The sequence below is a fragment of the Polypterus senegalus genome, chromosome 8 (genome assembly GCF_016835505.1).
Source record: "Polypterus senegalus isolate Bchr_013 chromosome 8, ASM1683550v1, whole genome shotgun sequence".
In the NCBI taxonomy this organism is placed as follows: Eukaryota; Metazoa; Chordata; class Cladistia; order Polypteriformes; family Polypteridae; genus Polypterus; species Polypterus senegalus.
The window spans coordinates 160,614,260-160,639,251 of NC_053161.1; the positions used below are offsets into that span (position 1 = coordinate 160,614,260).

Below are 24,992 nucleotides of genomic sequence, written 5' to 3' on the forward strand. Positions count from 1 at the left end.
AATCCTTTTCTTGCATTGGCCTTAATTGATATTCTAATTTTCCGAGATACTGAATTTGGGACTTTCATTAGTTGTCAGTTATAATCATCAAAATTAAAAGAAATAAACATTTGAAATACATCAGTCTGTGTGTAATGAATGAATCTAATATACAAGTTTCACTTTTTGAATGGAATTACTGAAATAAATCAACTTTGTCATGATATTCTAATTTTATGACCGGCACCTGTATATATTTTGAAGATTCTGACTTGTGATTTTTATTTTGGGTTGTAAACAGACCAAACTTTTTCATATGCCTGGCTAGTTCTGCTGCCCTTCCTCTCATCCTTTGTATCAAGTTTAGATACATTGCTGTATATTTCAGTCTTAACAGGACCCTTAGGTCTGGGAGATCCCCATCCGCCCCCCTTTTTTTTTCCCCTCGCTAACCTTTCATAAGTAGACCTCTCAGAAAAAAGTAAAACCATTCTTTCTATTCTTTTTAAAAACTCCCTTGTGGGTAAATACAGAAAAAAACAGCCTAGGTAATATTACCAATTGAATCAGCAAGATCTTGCCCTCATATCATAATTTCCTTATCTTCCAGAGGCTTGTTAAACGATGAACTTTCTTTTCCATTTCCCTCCAATCACTCTTTCCTTCTTCTCCCCAAAGTTAATTCATAGGACTTTTATTGGCCCTCTAGGCACCTTTTTCGCTACGTCCGAACTTCTCCTTCCACCTGCCTTGTAGTTGACGCTCAGTCTGTCTCTTGTTCAGTTTCATCCCTGCTTTGTTCAATGCATTCCTGACAAAATACACTCCCTGCATATCAAAGTGATGTCGTCTAAGCACAAGGTACATTTTACCAACTCCTCCCCCAGTACCACCCCACCCACCGCCTGGTATCTCTAATCCATGAATGTGTGGATGTTCCCTTATTCTCCGAGCTCAATGCACATTACAAACAAGATGACCGACAGAGGACATCCCTGCTTGATTCCCCTTTCAATTTTCATTTCTCTTGATAGATGCCTCTTTAGGAGTTCCCTACCTGTTGTCTCGGAATAACATTTTTTATAGTACCTTCTCTTATGCTGTGGAGATCTGTGCTACTTCGAGCACGTCCTGCATGAACTCGTGGGTAACCGAGTCATACGCCTTTTCTAAATCGATGTTCACCAGTCCAATCGAAATTCCTCTACTTTTAGCATTCTCGCAAACATCTCGGATCAAAATGTGGTGATGTGCCCTAGATCACCCAGGAACTGCGCATACTTGTTCTGTTCCTATTAGCAGATCCATTACACCCTTCAGTCTGTTTGCTATTACTTTCCCCCATGATCTTGTAATCCAGACAGAGCAGAGTTATTGCACGCCAACTTGAGATTTCTTTCGAGACCCCTTTCTTCAGAATTCAAACCTTTTTTCCACCTTTCAGTTACCTCACATCCGTTCATAATTTCCTGGAAGAGTAGAGTCACTTTTGACGTTTACGGGATTCGAACCGGCAAGTCTAGCCCTAGCCTCAGAGCCACCACTCCATCCCTAACCGTTGGAGTGGCTAGTAATTAATGACATCAGGGCAATTAACAAATCCATCCATATCATAAACCTAATACGGCAATATATAGGAGTAGGATCAAATCCCTTAAAGTGATACCTTTCACGTACATGCACATTACTAGTAATATACACATTTTTTGAATTAAAGGTCTTAAATTCCCCTTAACTGGTACATCCAATGGATACACATAGCAGTTCATCAAATGATAACCATCCATAGTAATTGTCAAATATCACACTTTCCTCCTGCTGATAATTATCCCACCAGGGACCCTTCGTCTTGTAATACACGCATAGCCCCGCCTCCTCTCGGGCACGTCTGGACTTCCCACATCCTGAAGATCCCACAAATACAACCACATTCATCTTATGGTCCCATCTGGGGACCAGCTGCACGGTATTCATATAGTCCCGCAATCCTCTCCCGTACTTCACATAAACCTCCGGCTGTGTCTTGGCGGTTTCTCTAAGACTAATACTTGTGGTAAGCGTCTCTATCGCCATCTTTAAATCATTTCCTTTTCCACTAAAAGACATCCCTCCCTTTTCAAAATAACTGCCGCCCTTTACACGGTATGTCCGGATCTCTTGATCAATACCCCTTGCCTTTTCCAGGTATGCCTTCTCTCCAATAACTGTTTTAGCGGCTTTAAATCTCATTTTGTTTGCCAAATTCACAAATCCTTATAGATGTTTACACCCTGTACTAGGACTCACTTTCTGGCCATACACCAGATAGGTTACATCCATATCCTTCAATCGACATTCATCATCTGCCATATACGAGAAAAGTAAAGTACTTTTACAACATCATTATGCGTTGTACTATCCACATCTGGGCCATTGCCCTCACCGTGTTTTGTCTTTCTCTTTCCAGCCAAGGCCTACATCTGAGTTGGACGCCGTCTCTGTAACCACGTTGCCTGTTGGTGTTTGGAATAAGTTTGGGCTAACGTCTTCCTCTTCATCTCCCTCTTCTTTCTTTTTTAACCAAATAGGCACTGGCCTGACTATGCTATCCTTGCTCTTCTTTGCATAGGACTTGGGGCATGTTTTGTACCCACGATCGTCCTCGCCACACAGATGACATTTAATATTCTGGACACGTTTCCTCACGGTGTGCCCCATGTCTCCACAATTCTTACATTTCGCAGTAGTGCATTGTGAGGCTACATGCCCTTCCTGGTCACACTTACAGCATACTTTTGGTTGGCCATTATAAAAAATCGGGCCTCCTTGTCACTTCTTGGAAGTTTAACGAGAAAGCTGTAATATCCCATATGTTTCCACCCTGTACCATACAAAATCGTTCCATCCACTAGAGGATTTGTTCATATTTTATCCTCCCTGAATACATTACTACATTGATAGATTTTACCTCTCGCTCTTTGTGATCAGGGTTGCATTGTTATCCTCACCAAAGGTTCTGTCTGTTTTAACTTTCCCGATAAAACCTTGATGCACCTTTCCATAATTAAACTGTCAGTAAAAACTACCTGAAAAGTTTTCCCAATTATGGAAAGCAAAGATTAATTCTACCGTCCATGCTGCAAATCCCAGGCTTCCAAACAAAATCAAAAAGATCCAACAAAAATAAAATCGCAGAAAAAGCTCAAACCGCCGCGGCCTAAGGAATTTCAGACAGTGATTGAACTGCCAACCTACCGCCTTTCCTTCGACGGCCCCTATACCTAAACAGCAGAGGATTGTATCTCCCCTGCCAGGTAGTACTTGGGCAGCTATCGTTTCAATTTGCAACACAGGGACACCAGCCGAGTGCTACAATACTCCTGGAACCAGCGGCGTAGCTCGAGATCGTGACGCGGGGCGGGACGGGGCGGTGCTTTAATCTGCTGCCCTCCAACATACAGTATCTGCATATGTTAATCTATTTAAATTGAAATTTAAAATGACGTATAGAGAAAAATGAAAATACATTTTGCATAGAATTATTCATAGAGAAACAGCAATAATTTTTCACATACTGTATTTATTTATAAGCATCAGCTAGACATGAATATAGTATAGACACACTGCTAAGCCAAGTTCTAATTATTAGTTTAACATAATTATGCTGCGAAAACCAGAACTAGTGTAGTGTACAAGGGATGTTTTCTGAGCAGAGCAAGAACGCATTAGGATTGATAACGAAGCAAAATTATAAATTGCAATTTAGTTGTTTATCTTCCTAGACATTATTATCGGTGTAATGTTTATTTTTGGTATTTCCTCATAAATTTCAACTGCTGTGCCTGATGCCGTCACAGAAGGACTGTCTGAAAATTATTTCTGAACCATTTGTGGATAAAAAAAAAAAATCAGAAAATTTTACTTTTTTCAGTCATGAATGATATTTTTCCGAACCCTGGTGCTTACAGAATTGTACTGAGCCTTTTGTATACTAATGCCGCCCCTGTCCCTACTGCATGGAACAAGGTCATTGGCACTTTGTGGTTTGTATAGTCACCGTGGTGTAGTGACAGCATGTGTGACTCGTATGGGTTTAGGTCCCTTTTTGTTGCTGCGTTTAAGAATCGCTATCCTGCCAAGAATCAGTTAGTATGACTGCAACAGGTTGAGACTACTGAGCAAAGTAAAAGAGTGGGCAAGCGGAAGGCCTGTTAAAGGCGGACTTGTTTTATTATTTTGGAGATGTCCAATGGGCAGCCGCAGGGTAGCATATATATTGGTATATATATATTGGTATTGGTGCACATCATTAATAATCTAATAAATCTTAATGCACGTAAAAAATCTAGGCAGTGCGGCATAAACACCAATAATTTAATTGAAATTACTACTTCAGATGAACACTGCATTAAGACCATAAAAACGGATTGTAGATTACATAAAAAGTACACACAGAGCGTTAACAAAAATAACTTAATTTTTGTTCCGATTACCAATAACACGCATAAAATTCAGCTCTGCCCTTCAGAAACATTAAATATGGCACTATTAAATGTTAGAGCTTTAACTAACAAGACATTTTTTATAAACGATCTTATTAGTGATAAAAAGATTGATTTTATTGCGCTAAATGAAACATGGCTTAATTCAAATGGGGCGGCAGTTTTAATCGAATCTGCGCCTCCGGATTACAGTTTTACTCGTTCAGACCGCCAGGGGGAAAAGGGGCGGATTGGCAAACATTTACTCGAGCCGATTAAAATGTAAAGATGTTAGTTTTGGTAAATTTAAATCCTTTGAGTATCTCGCCGTTGTTATTCATGGAGATTCTCACGCTCGTATTATCCGTGTATAGACCTCCTAAATATAACGCGTCTTTCCTTGAGGAATTCTCTGACTTAATGTCAATTTTAGTTACAAACTATGACGCACTCTTAATAGTCGGCGACTTTAACTTTCATGTCGACAATCAGTGTGATCTAAAAGTAAAGGAATTCATGAACCTCCTGGACTCTTTTGATTTGAGGCAGCTCGTTAATCAGCCTACACATAAAGCAGGTCATACGTTAGACTTAGTGATTACTAAAGGAGTTAAAGTTGATATAAAGCAGGTCCTTTCAGACCATTTCCTTCTACTATTTAATATAGAAATAAAGATAGAAAACGCTCATGAGAAGCATTTTGTTAAAAACGCTTCTTTGACTCATCAGCAGCTTTAAAACTTACAACTATTCTAAGCAATCAGTCCGTTTATAATGCCAACTATAATAGCGAGGATAATGTAAATAGTAAAGTGGAAAACTTTAATTCTAAAGTAAGAACTGCTGTTGACATAGTTGCACCTGAAAAGACAGTTAAAAAATCTTCTAGTATTCCATGGAAGACCCAAAGAGTGTCTGATTTAAAAAGAACATGTCGTAGAGCTGAGCGTAAATGGAGGAAAACTAAACTAACTATCCATTATGAGATATTGAAGTTAAAATAACAGAATACAATAACACTGTCCGTCTTGAGAGGCGCTGCTATTTCTCTAATATTATAAATAACAATGCTAGTAATCCCAGAGTCTTATTTTCAACAATTGACCGTCTGTTAAACCCAGGTAACACAAAGGAATGCCCCAGAATACTTCCAGTGAAACCTGTGAGAACATTGCTGTATTTTTCAATCAAAAAATTAATGATATTAGAGATAACATAGTATATCTCCCCAACACTGCAGAACCTCCAAAGCCCCGGTACTCCATTATAAACAAATTAAATGCTTTCACCAGGATAGATTTACCTGAATTACATAGTATAATCTCTCAACTGAAACCCTCCACCTGTGTCCTTGACCCAATACCAACCAGGTTTTTCAAAGAAATATCAGGCGTGCTAATTGACAATATTCTGGACATAGTTAATTCATCATTAGATACGGGGGTCTTTCCAGACTGTCTTAAGACTGCTGTAGTTAAACCCCTGCTCAAGAAAATAATCTTGACCCCTCTGCCTTTGAAAATTTTAGACCCATTTCTAACCTGCCCTTCTTAAGTAAAATTCTAGAGAAGGCAGTCATTATGCAGTTAAATGACCACCTCAATAAACATGCTATTCTTGATACATTTCAGTCAGGCTTCAGAACAAATCACAGCACAGAAACTGCACTCGTTAAAGTAGTAAATGACTTGCGGGTAAATGCAGACAGAGGCCATTTATCTGTTCTCATCCTCTTAGATCTGAGTGCTGCATTTGACACCATTGATCACAATATTCTTAGAAATCGCCTTAGTCAATGGGTGGGCCTCTCTGGCAGTGTCTTAAATTGGTTTGAATCCTACCTGGCAGGGAGAAAATTCTTTGTGAGTTGTGGTAATCAAATCTCAAAGACACATGATATCCGATATGGTGTTCCACAAGGCTCTATCCTGGGTCCGCTGTTATTCTCAATCTACATGCTTCCGTTAGGTCAGATTATCTCAGGTTACAACGTGAGCTACCACAGCTATGCTGATGACACACAGCTGTACTTATCAATAGCACCTCTCAATACACTAACACAATGTCTTACTGGTATTTCTGAATGGATGAATAGTAATTTTCTCAAACTAAATAAAGAGAAAACTGAAATTTTAGTAATTGGCAATAATGGATTCAGTGAGGTTATCAGAAATAAACTTGATGCACTAGGATTAAAAGTTAAGACGGAAGTAAAAAATTTAGGGGTAACCGTTGACTGTAATCTGAATTTTAAATCGCATATTCATCAGACCACTAGGACAGCATTTTTTCACTTAAGAAACATAGCAAAGTTAGACCTCTTATATCATTGAAAGATGCTGAGAAATTAATTTACGCTTTTGTTTTCAGTAGACTAGATTACTGTAACGCACTCCTCTCAGGACTACCCAAAAAAGACATAAATCATTTGCAACGAGTGCAGAATGCAGCTGCTAGAATCCTAACTGGGAAAAGAAAATCCGAACACATTTCTCCAGTTTTGATGTCACTACACTGGTTGCCTGTGTCATTCAGGATTGACTTTAAAATACTGCTTATGGTTTATAAAGCCTTAAATAATCTCGCCCATCTTATATATCGGAATGCCTGACACGTTATATTCCAAATCGTAACCTTAGATCTTCAAATGAGTGTCTCCTTATAATTCCAAAAGCTAAACTTAAAAGAAGTGGTGAGGTGGCCTTCTGCTGTTATGCACCTAAAATCTGGAATAGCCTGCCAATAGGAATTCGCCAGGCTGATACAGTAGAGCACTTTAAAACACTGCTGAAAACACATTACTTTAACATGGCCTTTTATAACTTCACTTTAACTTAATCCTGATACTCTGTATGTTCAATTCTTCATAATAACTATTCAGTGGCTCTAAAATCCATACTGACCCCTACTCTCTCTTCTGTTTCTTTTTCCGGTTTCTTTGTGGTGGCGGCCTGCGCCACCACCACCTACTCAAAGCATCATGATGCTCCAACAATGATGGACTGAAAGCCAGAAGTCTACGTGACCATCATCATCAGGTCCTTCCATGAAAACCCTAAATACAAAGAGGACTGTTTGACTTATGTTAGGTAGATTGCCCAGAGGGGACTGGGCGGTCTCTTGGTCTGGAACCCCTACAGATTTTATTTTTTCTCCAGCCTTTGGAGTTTTTTGTTTTTCTGTCCACCCTGGCCATCGGACCTTACTCTTATTCTATGTTAATTAATGTTGACTTATGTTTATTTTTATTGTGTCTTCTATTTCTCTATTCATTTTGTAAAGCACTTTGAGCTACATTTTTTTTGTATGAATATGTGCTATATAAATAAATGTTGATTGATTGATTGATATACAGACTAAAAAGCCAGTCGGCACCTGCGGACCCTTCTGGAAAAGTGGGATCGTCACTATCGAGTCACATCCATACAACCTTCTTTTTTATACAGATGAAGCAATATTTCAATACAGGTGACCTGAATATTTTTAATTACACCTCATTGTTTTATGGGTTACTAGCCATCGCCCGCGGCTCTTCCTGCATAGAAGTGAAACACGACAACAAGGAGGGCCCTGCCCGACTCCCCACTGCTGACGTCACTCTTTCACCGCCCCTCGGCACGCAGCCTCTGTCTCAGATTTGCAAGCTAACTATGATACTTAGCGCGACGAGAGAAGTGGCATAATCAAACGGAATGTTCAAGCAAATTCTAGAAAAAAACTCCATCTAAATCCGTTAAGTAGTTATCTCTTTCGCTAGCTAAGCGGAGTTAAATTTACGCCCCAAGGCTGGAGCATAAATGAGGAGATCCCCACCCCTTTCCCCCGTGGCCCGATGTGTCAGTTTCGGAGTCCGCACAAAGCAAGCAAACTATGATACTTAGCGCGATGAGAGAAGTCGCAAAATCGACCAGAATGTTTAAGAAAACTATAGAAAAAAAAACACCAATGTAAATCCGTTGAACTAGTTCTCTCGTGAAAGTGGACAGACATACAGACAGACGTTGGATTTATATATACAGAGATGTGTTAAACTGGCAAGCAAGTAAAGAGGAGACGAATAGTAGTACACAGTACGTTGGCTCTTTACAGCAGGGGTTTTAAAGTAATGCAATAAAAGGGAAAATCTGAATTATGGCCGTTAATTTCCATTTGCTTTAATAAGAAGGCCTTGGCAATTAACAATAGTGATGAGCGAACATGTGTTCAGCTCGAGCATCGCTATGCTCGGAGCATGGCGCTACTCGAACGAGCACCACATGTGCTCGTGCGCCATGCTCGAGTCTCCGCCCCGCACGTTTCGCTGGTTGGAGACAGCCAATCAAGGGGCGGGTAAGTACTGCCCTCACTGTAATGCCAGTAGCCATGTCAGGCATTACAGTGATTGGCTGGCCGGAATACGTCATCGGGTGCTAAACAGCATGCACTCGCATATAATGTTTTAGAGCGTCAGCTCACCTGCAAGCACTGGCATATAATGTTTTAGAGCGTCATTTTTCCTGTAAATTTTTTTTTTTTTTTGTCAACGGTTTGGGCGTGTTTTTGTCAGTGTGTTCCCAGCAGCGACTTGGGAGTCCAAGATGCATCCAGACATTGTCCCCATGCTGTTCCCGGTCCATTTGGGTGGTGTTTCTGTCACTTTCTGACCTTTTCCAATGGACCAGGCACCCTCCCCTCTTCAGAGCAGGGGGTGCCTGGTTGTCTCCCATTGACTTACATTAGCACCCGAACATCGCGATGTGTTCGGACCGAACACCCGAACACTTTGGTGCTCGCTCATCACTAATTAACAACAATGATCTCAGGTTTAAGAGTAATTGGTAGAGATTCAGATGCAAAAATGATACTTTCAGGGCACCAGAAAAGCATTTACAAAAAACTACTCCAAGTGCACTTTTGGAATCGGGAGAGAAAAAAAAAACTTTTTTTATGAAAAAGTCTTGTAAATTAATTGCATACTTAATGGTGTCCACAGGTGGTGTCATGAATCCAGTGTGAAATAAAATTAAACTATTTTTTAGAAGATATAAATTAATACTTTGGAAAAATGAACCATTTTGGTATGATTTTTTTAACATGGAAAATTACATGGCACCTAGAATTCACTCATAGGAAGCTGCATTTAAATTTTTGAATTTTTAATGGTTCTGTTTGTATTACTGCAACAACATTTTCTGCTTTCTTTGCCATACACAATTGAGGGTCTCTTATTGTATAAGTTAACATATATTATATGTATACATACACATACAACTGAAAGCATTGGTGAGACGTCTTGAAAAGACCTAAAATGTGTTAATGCCCACATCAGTTTGTCAGTTATGGTCACATCAAGAAATGTATAACTGCTCACGCTTCAATAGCATCATCTCCAATGTACAGTATATTCACAAAGTACTCAGACCTCTTACATTTCTGTACACTGTATTGTGTTGTACATTTAATTTTAAATGAGTAAACTTGCCATTTTACCCATCAATCTACACTCAATAACCCATTAAAACAAAAATGAAAATGTATTTTTCAAAAAGATCTGCAAACTTATTAAAACTCAAAAACTGAACGTTTTCATTGGTAATAGAATTCAGACCCTTAATTATTTCATAGAAGCCCATTTGGCAGGAATTGTGGCTTTATGTTTGCTTGTGTCTCTACAAGCTTTGCACACCTGGATTTGGGCGGTTTATGAGATGACACTGGGATCTGATCTACTTCCTAAAGTTTATAATTAGATCCTTGGTTTTGCTGACATCAAGGGTAAGATTGCTGTCCTCATACCACTGAGTCGTCAGACGAGATGGCTCTCTGTGTCTTCATTGTTGGTGATCAGGCCTATGGAGGTGGTGTCATCAGAAAATGTAATGATACAGTTGGAGATGTGCCTGGACACAACGTGACAAGGAGTACAGAAGGGGGCTCAGCGGACTAGTCTGTGAAGTACGTATCAGTGTTGAGGGTCACAGTGAAGAATGTGATGCTGCCATTACACACGTGCCAAAGTCTGTTGGTTAAAAGGTCCAGTTGTACAGGGTGATGCGGAGTCCTAAACGGAGGAGTTTGGTGGTCAGCTTTGCTGATACAACAGTGTGAAATGCTGAGCTGACGTCTATAAGCAGGCTCTGGCATAACAGGTTTTATTGTCCCTGTGTATCGGGATGGTATAAAGTGTAAGGGACAGGGCATCTTCTGTGGAGTGGTGGTGACAAAATTCAAACTGGACATGATCAGGACTACAAAAAATATTCCATTTAATGTGTCCCAGGGAGTAGTATCTCAAAGCACTTCATCACATCTGGAGAGAGTGCCACTGATCTGTGGTCATTCAGAAAGTCTACTTTTGTTTCCTTGTGCATAGGGACAATTGCTATTTTGAAGCAAGTAGGGAGCACAGATTCCATCAGTAAATTTCTGCTCTTTAGGTTTAGGAGGCAAAAATAACTAAGAAAGTTGACATGCAACTGTTTTTATAACATAAAAAAAGATTTAAGCAAAGAAGTCTCTGCAAAACTTCATAGGATAGAATGTAGAACGTTTAAAGAAATGTACTTTGTCTTGAAAAATGTTATTCATAAATCCCATATCATCAATCGGTAAAGATGGAAGAAGAGGCAGTGTGCGTGTATGCACGGTAACGCGTTTTTAATGAACAAAAAAAAAAAGCTAAGCCGGATACAATTGGCTGGACTACGCTCAGTAAGCCCAATAAGAAAGCGCGCGGGCTGGTGACGTCATCACTCGCGACGGAAGCACATGCGCTGCATTGCTGTGCGTCTCTTCGGCGCGAGGATTGAAGTAGAGACGCGTTCATTTCTTTGAAAGGAATATTTATTAAAAGAAAATGTAAGTACATAAACGACAGAAAAACATTATAAAGGGTACTTACAGTAAAATGATTAAATAAGTAACTGACACACCGAAGATTTCAGAAACGCCGAGCGGTGCAACAGATGCCGATTCCAGACTCGCCGCAGTCTCTTCTTTCGTGTCTACGGCTTGCTTACTTTCTCTACCCGCTTTTATTTCACACAACCCGGTCATATAGTCGTTCATATTTATTGTCACTTGATAGCTGAGTTCGTGCCGTCACTGAAGGTCGTTCTAAACAATGAAAAGCCCGCTGGCATCTCTGTTTTTTTCTCTCTTAGTCTGCGGAGAGCTCTCTGTCCTATTTCGGTACTGTTTTGGAAGTTCGATTGTCTCGGAGCGCACTGTTTAAGGACTCCGAGGGGCTGTTCCACGAAGCGATCTTATAAAATCGAGGATTATTTGTATTAGCCTCGCTTGAGTTAGCCTAACAGTTCACTTCAGGCTCATTGAGTTCCACGAACAAAATTCAGGTGTATTTAATCTCCGCTAATTCAAGCCAAGCTTGATAAGCGAGGCTCGTGCGCGTCCACGCGATATAAAAGACAGCCTTGTTAATCGATGCTGGATAAGTAAGAATGGAAACTAAGGAAAGAGCTGCATTTTTTTCGCAGGCGGAGCAAGAATTATTATTACAAGCCTATGAGGACTACAAAGCTGTAATAACTAGAAAGGGGAACACGAGCTGTATTATCAAAGCTCGTGAGGCTGCATGGCAGAAAATAGCTGACAAGTTAAATGCGTAAGAACATGATTTTAGTAACTTTTGTGTTAAGGATGTCAAACTATTTAACAACTAAATGAGAACAGTTTCAAGCCTTCAAAATGTATAGTCATTAAAATTTCCTTTTACATATGCATTTTGTTACCAGTTGTAAGGTACTTTAAGGTTATTTTAACACATTGATAAACAGGACAGCATGTTAATTATATGGGTTCATCTTGGATAAAAAGTGATATATAATTGTAATTATTAATATAATTATTAATAATGCTTGGTTTCAGGAGCAACATGAGAGGAACAAAAAGGTCCTGGCAGCAAGTGAAGAATCGTCATTATTGGCATACGCTCCTGCTGCAGTATTGCCACATTATGCAAAACTGCACAGGCTACTACAATGTCACACGCTCTGTCTGGTGTAACTCGGAGATGCCGCAGGCAGTTAAACCTGGATTTTAACTGTCCAAATGTCATTTCAATGCGTGCCCTTGTCTTACAATGGGCATGGTTGAAATGTCTTTCTGCTTGTGTTGCAGGATCTGTATATGGTGTGAGAAGAAACGGTAGACATGGGTATCCTCTGTCACCAAGCAGCACACCAGGAAAAATTCCTATAATGGAAAGTAGACACATTAGACTGTAGTATAATAAACTATAGTATATTTGTGAATTTTAGTTGACTTGCCTTGTCTGAGGCTTTGAGCCAGTGAAGACTCATGAAAAATTCTGGCATCATGTACTGATCCTGGCCATTTTGCCACAATGTTTGAAATTAGATGTTCAGCAGTGCATACCATCTGAAACATTTTAGGAAATGGTAATGACATACATTGCTAATGTTGGACGACTACACTTTCACCTCTTGTATATAAATGTGAGATATTATCAGTACTTACCTGTACATTAATAGTGTGATATGATTTGCGGTTTATGTAATCAGGCTCTGTTGGACCTGCTGGAGCCTTTATCCTCACGTGTGTACAGTCAATGGCTCCAATGACGTTAGGAAAGCCTGACAAATTAAATTCAGTTACTTATCAGGTAATGATTTATGTGCTGTAAATGAGTAGATGTTTAAAGATTAAGCACCATTAATTCCAAAGAAAGTTTCCTTAATGGCAAGAATTCCTCGGTGGCCAGGAAAGGTAATGAATATATTTAAAAGGACTTTAATGCAACGCAAACCTTCCTGATTTCACGGCACACTGTAGCTTTGCTTAAATGTTCAGCATCCCCCACACTGTACAGAAATGAACCACTGGCAAAATAACGCAAAGCGATACACAAAGACAGTGCAACCGTAAGGGCTTTAGAGCGACGTGTGTTTTTAGAAATGTAAGGTTCCAATAACTGACACAAATATGCAATACTGTGTCTACTAAATCTATAGCTCGTATAAATAATCATCCGCAAAATGCAACGGATCTATCCTGGGCCAAAGTAATTGTGGAACCTGTTGCCTTAAAGCTCTACGAATGAGCCTCGCTCCCTCCAACTGGATTATGAATAAATGGGCACGCCATGGTTATTCATGTAAAAGCCTTCAATGCACTCCTTGTCATTTTATACTTTCTAAGTAATTAGAATCGCCTGCATGTAATCTGTAATAATTTTATATTGGAGGGTCGATGTGTGCGAAAGAGGGAGAGAACAGCAGCAGAATAATCCCAGCCCCGCAGAATGTCGTGCTGTGACATCACATGGCTTGTCCAATCATATTCATCAAGCTAAGCTAAGCTTCACAACTAACCTGCCACGGAGCAGGCTTGTCCAAGAGCATATGTTGACATAGTAATTAAGCGGAGCTTCAGGTTAGCCTCGTTCGTGGAACCGAATTTGGCGAAATTAAGCCGGAATTATCGAAATAAACCTGGATTTTGAGGTTAGCTCGCTTCGTGGAACAGCCCCCGACTCGCGTTAGCCGAGAGCCGTCAGTGAGTACCTGACTCTTCTTGCTCCAGAACTGTCTACTTAGTGTCTCATTGGAATCCCTTGTCCGGTCCTCTCGGAGGTTTCTGTGCCCACCCTTCACTGCAGCGTTAAAGCCCTCGGGACACGCGGCCACTCCTGCTCGTTAGCCTTTTAGCGGCCATCCTGCATTGAATTTCTGGCTACGCGGTTTAATGTGTTTAACTTCTTGTGTACGAAGGCTTTGTACTGCGCATTGTGCTTCACTTTATTTCAAAGCACACATAACTGTACGATTGTGAGACTTGGAGTTGGTACTGGGACGACTAAATGCTACAGCCAGGGGGACTTTCTTTCTAAACTCGAGGATCGTTCCCATTTAATACACCACGTCAATCGAATTCGTAACATTCAGTGAAGATAATCGCCATTAGTTGCAGCCCTAATCTCACAGTAAGAATGTTAATATTAACTAACGCTATACAAGGCAAAACTTGCAGCACTGGTTTATAATTTGATCTCTCAGTGTTGAGTGAGACCTTGCGAGATGTCAATATTTGTGTAGTACAACTGTCCACGGACAGGGCCGGATTAAGACGAATTTGGGCTGATGCTGCAGCGCAATAAAAACTATTTTTTTTTCTCGTCATTGGTGTATGTGCATTCGACACTCACCGTACATGTGCACTCAGACCGACCAAGGAGCCTTAATTGCTTGTGACGCAACCAGCCAGCCTTTATTGAACATGAATAATAAAAACGACGTAGTATCGTAACAACTCGAGATTAACTTCAAACTATGCAACATCAACATTCAATAGCAATTGTCTGAAAAGTGCACTTAATGCAGAAAACCTAACAATGAAATACAGAAAATTTGTCAATTCTCTTACGAAACAGAGTATGAAAAAATGAATTTGCAGAGACATTGGGTCAAAGTGACTCAGTTCAGGCTCTTGAGAGTAAAATTTGTCCACGATTTAAATTTCATAATAGACCAGAATTGTGTCGAGGATTTTAAAAATTCTAAACATCCATGCTGGGCCCGTGGGCTGGTTTTTACCTTTACAGATGACCACTTAAGTAGCCATCGATTTTTACTGTACAAGTAACTTTCAAGGTGAAAAGTTTACTACGTAGCACTTACCGAACAATAATAAAGTGGCAAGAATCCCCAAGATATTGTAAAAAACACAGCTAAATTACTAAGTAAATTGTTTAATGTAAAATTGATAGAATTAACTTGAAATCTTCGGTTAACAATAAACACAACAACATTATAGTTACGTCACAGCGCAAAGAACAATATAATATGATTATAAGTAATTATTACTTACTGTATTTACTGTATAATAAGTGTGTGTGTATGTATGTATGTATGTATATTAATTAATTATGTATGTTTATTAATTACTTACTGTATAATAAGTAACGCTGTGTCTAGGCATCCGAAAGTCGGACTCCAGATTCCATTCTAAGAATTATTTTAAGGTTAATATAGCAAAGGAAAACTGTTCAGCTTCTGGAAAATTCTCGTCTGTTTTTATCTGGGCCTATTTCAGGAATGGGTCTAATGCTGCAGCACCAATAGCACCCACCTTAATCCGGCCCTGTCCACCGATACCTGGCATTAACCACACATCTCATATTTAACATGTTGTCCGGTGGGCATTGATTTGTTTCAAACCTAGTTTTATAAAACTTGACTTATTTGTATGGAATATTATTTGATTTTAATAAAATTAATAAAATCCATAAATAGATAAAGAAAATGTCCTATTGCACTGAATATACTGTGTCTTAGCAAATACTCCAAAGCCTGTAAAATCTCACAGGTGAATCTGGGTTGAATTCGGATTTAGGCAGCTCAGTGAAAGTTGAGATTTAACGTGAATATATGTATTAAAGAAAAAAATAAACACACAAAAAAACCTTTCTTTTCACATTCCTTAATAATGTTATGTGTTTTTCTAGATGTGAGTTGTGCCAGCTGTAGCACTTTTTGCCTCCCTAGTCAAACCTGTAAAAATTTCACCCAAAGATTTAATATCTTCATACATATCGTAAATTGGACATCCTAGATTTTCAGGCATGGTTACACATGTTTAAAATTTAAGGAGCCGGGTTTTTTGAGGTCCTCAGTTTGTGCTTTGAGCATGCTTTTATTAGATAGTAATATTAAAAGGGGAGGGTGGACCCCCTTGGTGTTTTGAGAATAGAGGTGTATGTGTATTAGAGCAATAACATGGGGGAAGGAAGGCAGACCTTGATTGCCCTCAAACACGTACGTTTTGCCAACTAAGGTGACCACCTTATTCACCTATGTCAGGGGTGCCCAATGCGTCGGTCGTGATCGACCGGTAGATCACAAAGGTAATGCAGGTAGATCGTGTTGCATTATTATTTTTTTTTTTTAACCGTTAGTCTATCATATATCCTCCCTATGGCATTTGCCACATGATTGACATACAGGGCGGCCAGTCTGAGATCTCTTCTCTTCTAACACACTGGTCACTCGCACTCACGATCAAACACGCAAACTACTGCAAAACTCCGGCTGTGATCTAGTTAGCCTTCCAATTTATATCGACTAAAGAAGGGATAAAAAAAAAATTGTTTGGGGAGGGTATGGGCTGGATGTGGAATTGGAAGAGGATTTTTTTTCTCACAATGATCTATCAATCTATCATTGCTATTCCAAAGAAGGAAAATGTGGAAAGGCACTTTTGAACTGTTCATAAAAACTACGAAACTGACGTCCTTTCGAAAAGCGATCTGAGAAAGAGAAAGTTAATCGGACAGCCGTCATTTTTCACTCCGCTGAATTCAAAAGCTCCTGCATTATTTGGCTCTACTTATTTATGCGAGTCAGCCTTTTCCCACATGAAGATTATTAAATCCAAATACTGTAATGACCATAAATGTATTGAATTGTTATTGTGCCATAAATGTTATTCAGTTATGCAAGGTACGACAACATATATTTTATGTATAAAGAGTGTGTGTGTATATATATATGTGTATATATATATATATATATATATATATATATATATATATATATATATATATATATATATATATACTATATAAAATATATATATTTTAAAAGTAGCTAGCAAGCAGAAAAAGTGTGGGACCCCTGACCTATATGCTAACGCCAGAAGTGGACTTGAGGGCATTAGAAATTCTCTATCACATCCAATTTTTGAGAGATGGTTTAAAACAAACAAGCACAAAAGACAACACTCTTTTAAAAAAAAAAAAATAAATAAATAAAATAAAACAAATTGTATAGGCTTGAAAAAATATAAATTGCACATGCAATTGCTTTATTACTTACAAAAAAGTCACGTTAGGTTTTTTCTTTTTTATTTCCCACTCTTATAATCCTCTGAAAGTGTTTTACAGTGGGATAAACGCCAGAGGTTGGCTAACACAGTCACTCCACTTCCTTTGGTGCTCTATTTACATATCTCGGAAATTTTGTAAAACCAGTAACTTCTATTGTCTCTTTATTTGCTAGCCTGTTATTTGGTCAAAGACCATGGATATACAGCTCACCTGTGCATACCTCTGTAAAAACATTTAAATGACAACTTTCTCTCTCCTGGACTAAAACAAAGTCGGCATCTTTCTAACCTTCTAAATTTAAATTCCTGGATGTTTGGAATGACTAAGAAGACAGAAAAATATACGGAAGGAGAGACAAAAATATGCAGCAAATACTTGACTTTGGGTTGTTTCTACCTCAACTTGATGTTAAGAATAAGGAAGACTGCCGTTTTTCCAGCTCAAAATATACTTCAAGCAGTACTCTGAGCATGAAAAATACTTATGCCACAAATTAAAAATATTTTTTTTCCAAAACAGCATTTTTCAGTAAAGGCAGTTTCTCATGGAAATGATATGTTGTAGAGAAATGGACTCAGCACACCTAATTCTATAATGTACACACATTTCTTTTTGGTGCAGTGTAATTAAAAGATGAGAGTTTGAATGCATACATGTCACCTATCGAGTTCTGTTGGATTTATCACAGTCCACAGCTAAACTGTGTCCACCAGAATTTGAGAGGGACTGATAAAAGCGGGTCCACATTTGATGTACTTTAATCAACCGAGGTTTGCTTATAAACGGTGTACTCAGTTGTGAGGGCACATCTATAAATGTGTGCAGTGTTGTTGTTGTTCGTGTTATAAGAGAGAAGCAGGTGGATTGATTCAATGGTGGTTGGTGACAAGCCTTGGGAAATGTAGGGCCCTATGGAATCCATTTTATTTTTTCACAAATTCCATTTTATTTATTTACTTATTTTTTTTTGGTTTTCATTATTTTATTTTACCTTGATTTGGATTTTTTTTTTTTTTACTGTAAGTAGCAACAGCTACAACAAAATAAACAATAATGAAATGGCACTTGACATTCCTTTTAATGAAACTGTACACTAGCACAACTGAACCATTCATCAGACAGGAGCCCAGATCCTCTATGATGCTGTATGCTGAGACTGCAGTAAGCCAGTGAGTTCCCTCCAGAATTGTAAGAGCTGTTACTATTTTGATGGATCCTTGTACTTTTAGTGTCTCGGATGTTCATTACAGCCTGAGATGATGTGTTCTTCGTTAGAAAGAACTCTTTGTAGAGGTGGATGTGTTCAGCGAGGTTCCCTACTGATTTGAAGCAGTTATTCCACTTGGTGTTTCCTGCCTCTGGGATTCTTGAAAAAGGCCAACTTTACTCATTTACTCATTACTTTAGTCATGCGGCCTCACTGAAGTGTTCCTAGTGCTGCCAGGTCTCTCCCACCACACTGATGACATGACACAGGCAGGTTGAATGTACACAGTTAGGCTGAACCCCTTTTAAAACTTCCTGGTCTGCTTTCAGACAGTATGATGCATTGTGGGTAACCACTGCTAAAATGTCATTTAGATTCAGCTGGTTGTTGTGAAGGGACTGAAGTGCTGCTGCCTGTGAAAAGGTGGAAAAGTTACTGCTCTCCATAAAGATAACATCTGCCAAAATGTACTGCTCTACAGTACCTGTAATTATGTAAGTTATTTTTAATGATTCTTAAACCTTAAATGTTTACAGATTGAAAACACGCTTCATTACATCTGTAGCTTCATCTACTGCATATCTTGAAATAATTAATTACAAAGCAAAAGCAAACTAATTTGCAAGAAGCTAAATACGGGAATCAAAATGAAAAAAAGAAAGAGACCTGCTTGTAACAGTTCGTTGTATCTGAGGAGACACCTGCTGTTCTGCCCAGGGTTGTAGGGCCGAGCTTATAACGGAAGAGTCAAATGTAAACCTTGCGTGATTCGTCACCGCGAGGCAAAACATTTATCAAATACAGAAACGTTGTTCATTTTTAAAAGGGTACTGTGGTATGCTGGCAAACCTTGCAGAAAACTTGTTGTCCAGACTCGTAAAAGTCGCTTGGGATATTGTTGTGCTCTCAATTTTGCAGTTAAGCTCGTGTTTGTTAGTTTTTTGATGTAGTTAGGGTATCTGATGCCGCTCGCTTTGACATTTCTCTCTCCTGTAGAGACCTACAGTAATTTGCGTGCCTTTAATGAGAAAACATACAGGAAACCTGCACACAAACAGATAGAGGCATGACTGGATTTCTACAAGAATTGTGTTCATTCGAAAAAACAACAAACTGGAAAATAGTATCTGAATGATAGAACTACAGATTATTCAGTCGTTTCATTTATTTGGAAGTTTTGTAACAGGAACCCCTTCAGTCTCTTAAGTTTTTAAATCTAAAATCTGTTTTTATGAGTTAATTCTGTGATTCTGTCCTTGTTTTCCGCATCGTGGAAATCATAGAGCCCTAGAAATGATTGGAGGGCCCTGCTCAGTGGTATTCACTGTATTTTTGAGTCATTTCTAATTTTATTTTCCCTCTTGTAGTAACAGTTGTGCAATATGGAAGAGGTGTGCCCTGCTGTCCAGAAATCTCTAAATGTGGGGTGTAAATGTGAAGAGATGTGTAATAATAACGAAGAGAAGCATTCAGCAACGTATAGGAGCCCCCCTTCCATGTCTACCACGAAACAAAGAAGTGTGGACATTCATTCAGGGGTCTGTGAGTGTGAGTCTTTACACCTTCAACTGGATGGTGGCAGCAGCATTAAGGAGAAGGATGGTGAAAGGGCAGGTATAAGGATTAAAGAAGACTTTGATTCAGCATTTGGCTTCACTAAAATACAAGAAAACGAGCTTGTAAATACCCTAGTGGAAGAAGACGATAAGTCAGATTCTGTGTCAAACTCTCTTTGTCACAGTGAAGAGGGACTTGGAGTAGACGTCACAGCGAGTGACCGTGACTCCCAGCGGCATCATTCTGTCCACCTGAGGAAGTCTGAAAAATCGCAGGACTCGAGTTATTCTGGAGGAGGTAAGTGATAAAATAATAAAAATTAAAATGTCTACCCAAGGCTCTGAGCTGATGTGATATACCTGACGGGCGCTGCTGAAATTCAGACATATTTGGATCTAACAATTTGACATTTAAACATTCTGATATAAACACTTAAAGGGTAAGTGAGATATGTTCACTTCAAAGTTATTTCTTTGCCACGAGGTATATTCATTTCCCATCTTGAAACTGTGATCTAAAGTGAAGCATTTTTATTTTTTATATATTAAAAAAATCTACCTAGCCTTATCTTGTGCATGAAAATGAAGGCGATGGTTCAGGGGTCCAAACATTAAAACAGAAGCCTAAAACATACTGAATACATCCATTTATCAAGCCAAGGGTGTTGTCTAGTATTAACCTGCATCTTAAGACTCGACACATGCGTATTGCAAAGCAGTCTCAGTGTGTCATTTTAACAGCTGCTCAAAGTGGGTCCACAGTTCTTGAGGCTGGCCCTCCAATTAGCTGTGAACCTCCCAGAGTCAATAATTACCCTTAAATTCTTCACTTCTGTCTTGACTTTTAAGCCTAATGGCTCAAGTTTATATCCATTTTTGCCAATCACTAAGATTTCTGTTTTCTCCTTGTTTAGTTTAAGTGAATTGCTATTCATCGACGAAGTCCTTTAATGACCTCTTGGGCTCAGCCACCAGCAGTGTGTCTGTCTGCGGAGAGAGTGTCAACCTTGAGACATGGACACTATCCAGTGTTCAGAGATGAAGACTGGACTCCTTTGGTACTGTGTCTCTTCAGAGAATCCTTGAATAGTGCTGGTTTGACTTTGTGTTGAATAAGCGGTTGCTCATGGAGTCCCGAATGAGGCACATTACCTGCATTGTGAGGGAGCGTCGGTTATGGCACTATGGCCATGTGGCGCGTTTCCCCGAGGGTGACCCGGTTCGTAAGATCCTCATTGTTGGGGAACCGAGTGGCTGAACCAGGCCAAGGGGACGCCCACGTAACACCTGGCTGCAGCACATAGATAGTCATTTCTGGACGTTGGGATTAGACTGTCCGTCTTTCATGTGGGGTTGCCAACCGGGATCCTGAGCTGATTCGTCATGTGGTGGGTGCGGCAACGTCCTGTACCAGTGCATGCTCCCCAACCTCACCTGACCATGTCATTTTAGGAAGAGAAAAAAGCAAACAATTGCTGTGTCATTCAGCCATTTTAAGAAGAGCCGGGCTGTGCGCTTCAACACGCGGAACGTCTACTTTTCAGCCCCCAAAAATTTTAATTTCAGTAGTATAAACCAGCATAATGTATTTGTACGTACATTTCCGATTGAAGCATATTTTGAACAAATGTGTTACTTTTTATTGGGCTACACAACACAAGCTACTTCCTGTTCCACATTCTTGTTTGCCTCGACTCACCAAATCCAGTTGAACCACACAGTATGCCTTAAGGGGCAGGCTGATTTATTGTGAACACTTCATATTCAAGTTCATACGCAAACACAATACATTTAAGATACATTGACCAGAGTCATAATTTTACTTTCCTTTTGCATAAACAGATTTGTACATGTACACTCACCTAAAGGATTATTAGGAACACCATACTAATACAATGTTTGACCCCCTTTCGCCTTCAGAACTGCCTTAATTCTACGTGGCATTGATTCAACAAGGTGCTGAAAGCATTCTTTAGAAATGTTGGCCCATATTGATAGGATAGCATCTTGCAGTTGATGGAGATTTGTGGGATGCACATCCAGGGCACGAAGCTCCCGTTCCACCACATCCCAAAGATGCTCTATTGGGTTGAGATCTGGTGACTGTGGGGGCCATTTTAGTACAGTGAACTCATTGTCATGTTCAAGAAACCAATTTAAAATGATTCGAGCTTTGTGACATGGTGCATTATCCTGCTGGAAGTAGCCATCAGAGGATGGGTACATGGTGGTCATGAAGGGATGGACATGGTCAGAAACAATGCTCAGGTAGCCCGTGGCATTTAAACGATGCCCAATTGGCACTAAGGGGCCTAAAGTGTGCCAAGAAAACATCCCCACACCATTACACCACCACCACCAGCCTGCACAGTGGTAACAAGGCATGATGGATCCATGTTCTCATTCTGTTTACGCCAAATTCTGACTCTACCATTTGAATGTCTCAACAGAAATCGAGACTCATCAGACCAGGCAACATTTTTCCAGTCTTCAACTGTCCAATTTTGGTGAGCTCGTGCAAATTGTAGCCTCTTTTTCCTATTTGTAGTGGAGATGAGTGGTACCCGGTGGGGTCTTCTGCTGTTGTAGCCCATCCGCCTCAAGGTTGTGCGTGTTGTGGCTTCACAAATGCTTTGCTGCATACCTCGGTTGTAACGAGTGGTTATTTCAGTCAAAGTTGCTCTTCTATCAGCTTGAATCAGTCGGCCCATTCTCCTCTGACCTCTAGCATCAACAAGGCATTTTTGCCCACAGGACTGCCGCATACTGGATGTTTTTCCCTTTTCACACCATTCTTTGTAAACCCTAGAAATGGTTGTGCGTGAAAATCCCAGTAACTGAGCAGATTGTGAAATACTCAGACCGTCCGTCTGGCACCAACAACCATGCCACGCTCAAAATTGCTTAAATCACCTTTCTTTCCCATTCTGACATTCAGTTTGGAGTTCAGGAGATTGACTTGACCAGGACCACACCGCTAAATGCATTGAAGCAACTGCCATGTGATTGGTTGATTAGATAATTGCATTAATGAGAAATTGAACAGGTGTTCCTAATAATCCTTTAGGTGAGTGTACATTTAATTGTGGGACCAAGTTTTCCATACATTTTTAGGATAGCATGGGAAAGACGCTATATAAATGTAATATTATTTTATACTAGATCAGCCAGCCCACTCCTAATCCAGACATGTTTTTGTATGATTCTTTTGGAGTAATGGCTTCTTTTGTGCATCCCTTTAATATAGGCCAGTGGTCTGCTGACATGTTTGACTGATGCTCCTTTAGTCCGCTATAGCCTTCTGAACTCTGTGGCTCTGTCAAAGTGATGGCTGGCCTGAGTGGAAAACAAAGTCTCATTGTTTGTGCAAAAAGTGTTAAGGTGTTAAGTGTCTGTAGACATCTGATTGGTTTGAAGTGACTTCCACTTGACAACTGAGTCCACAGTGGGGCCACCAGTTCCTTGGACAATGCTTTGTAGTCTTTTCATAATTTATGCATTTGTATCACTTTCTCTCTAACTTCATTTTCACAACTGTCCTCCAGATGCATAGCCTGAATAACAAGCCCTTAGCTGGGGTGGACAGTGCCAGTTTAATGATGACCTAGTGGAAACTGTTTGCTGTTGTTTTTTAGTTGAGTACACTTAGACCTTTATAGACTTAACGCTTTCCACTGAAAGATTTCTTATAGTGGGCCCAGAAGTGGTCTTGGCAAGATGTTTCAAGTCCACCCATTACCAAGAAGCCAGTTGGCTTAGATAGATAGAGAAATGAGTCAGAAAGGGCAAGGGATATAACAGAGGGTGAGTCCAAATTATGTCAACACTAATGGTACTGCTATGTATATACTTATATACAATTTATGTGGACAGTGTACAGTACAAGCCAAAAGTTTGGACACACCTTCTCATTCAATGTGTTTTCTTTATTTTCATGACTATTTACATTTGTAGATTCTCACTGAAGGCATCAAAACTAGGAATGAACACGTGGAGTTATGTACTTAACAAAAAAAGGTGAAATAACTGAAAACATGTTTTATCTTCTAGTTTCTTCAAAATAGTCACCCTTTGCTCTGATTACTGCTTTGCACACTCTTGGCATTCTCTTGATGAGCTTCAACAGGTAGTCACCTGAAATGGTTTTCACTTCACAGGTGTTTGAGAGAATGCCAAGAGAGAGTAAAAAAGTAATCAGAGCAAAGAGTGGCTATTTTGAAGAAACTAGAATATAAAACATGTTTTCAGTTATTTCACCTTTTTTGTTAAGTACGTAACTCCACATGTGTTCATTCATAGTTTGGATGCCTTCAGTGAGAATCTACCAATGTAAATGATCATGAAAATAAAGAAAACACATTTGAATGAGGAGGTGTGTCCAAACTTTTGGCCTGTACTGTATGTGCCACATATGTACATGTTGACCATGATGGCGAACAGGTTGAGACATTCCTGTAAACCATCTTGCACATATGAAGTATGTTTTGTGAAAACTGTTTCCTCCATTCAAAAGTTAACATAATTTTGACTCACCCCGTGTGTGTATATATAGGGAGACTTAATTGGATAAGGCGGAGTGGTAGCTGGGAGGCTAGGGATCTGCACTGGCAATCGGAAGGTAAATGCCAAAAGTGACTCTACTCTGTTGGGCCCTTGAATAAGACCTGCAATTACTCCGTCCTGGGTTTGACATTCATCTGCATCCAGCCCTGCATGTGGGTTCTCCAACCTGCAGGGAAAAACCTGGGGGTTGGTGGCAGAATTGGCCTTCCAGCCTCCATAAAAACCCTCCCAATGTTCCATTCCATCTGAACTGGTGTGGTGCTGAGGTGTCACCTGTCGCATGGCTGCACTCGGGTCCTAATCTGGGATCCTGAGTTGGTTTGTCATGTGGTGGGTATGGCAATAAGCTGTACCAGCGTGTGCTCCTAACCTCTCTCCCTCCT

General features: G+C 39.7%; 1 protein-coding gene across 1 annotated transcript in view; it reads left to right on the plus strand.

Annotated features, from left to right (window-relative positions):
* Positions 1 to 24,992, plus strand: part of LOC120534650 (zinc finger protein 208-like) — a 95,827-nt gene that overhangs the window by 68,305 nt on the left and 2,530 nt on the right. Inside the window, exon 7 of the mRNA XM_039762241.1 lies at positions 19,861 to 20,344. Within this exon, the coding sequence (XP_039618175.1) occupies positions 19,861 to 20,344 (484 nt within the window). The remainder of the gene's footprint in view (positions 1 to 19,860; positions 20,345 to 24,992) is intronic.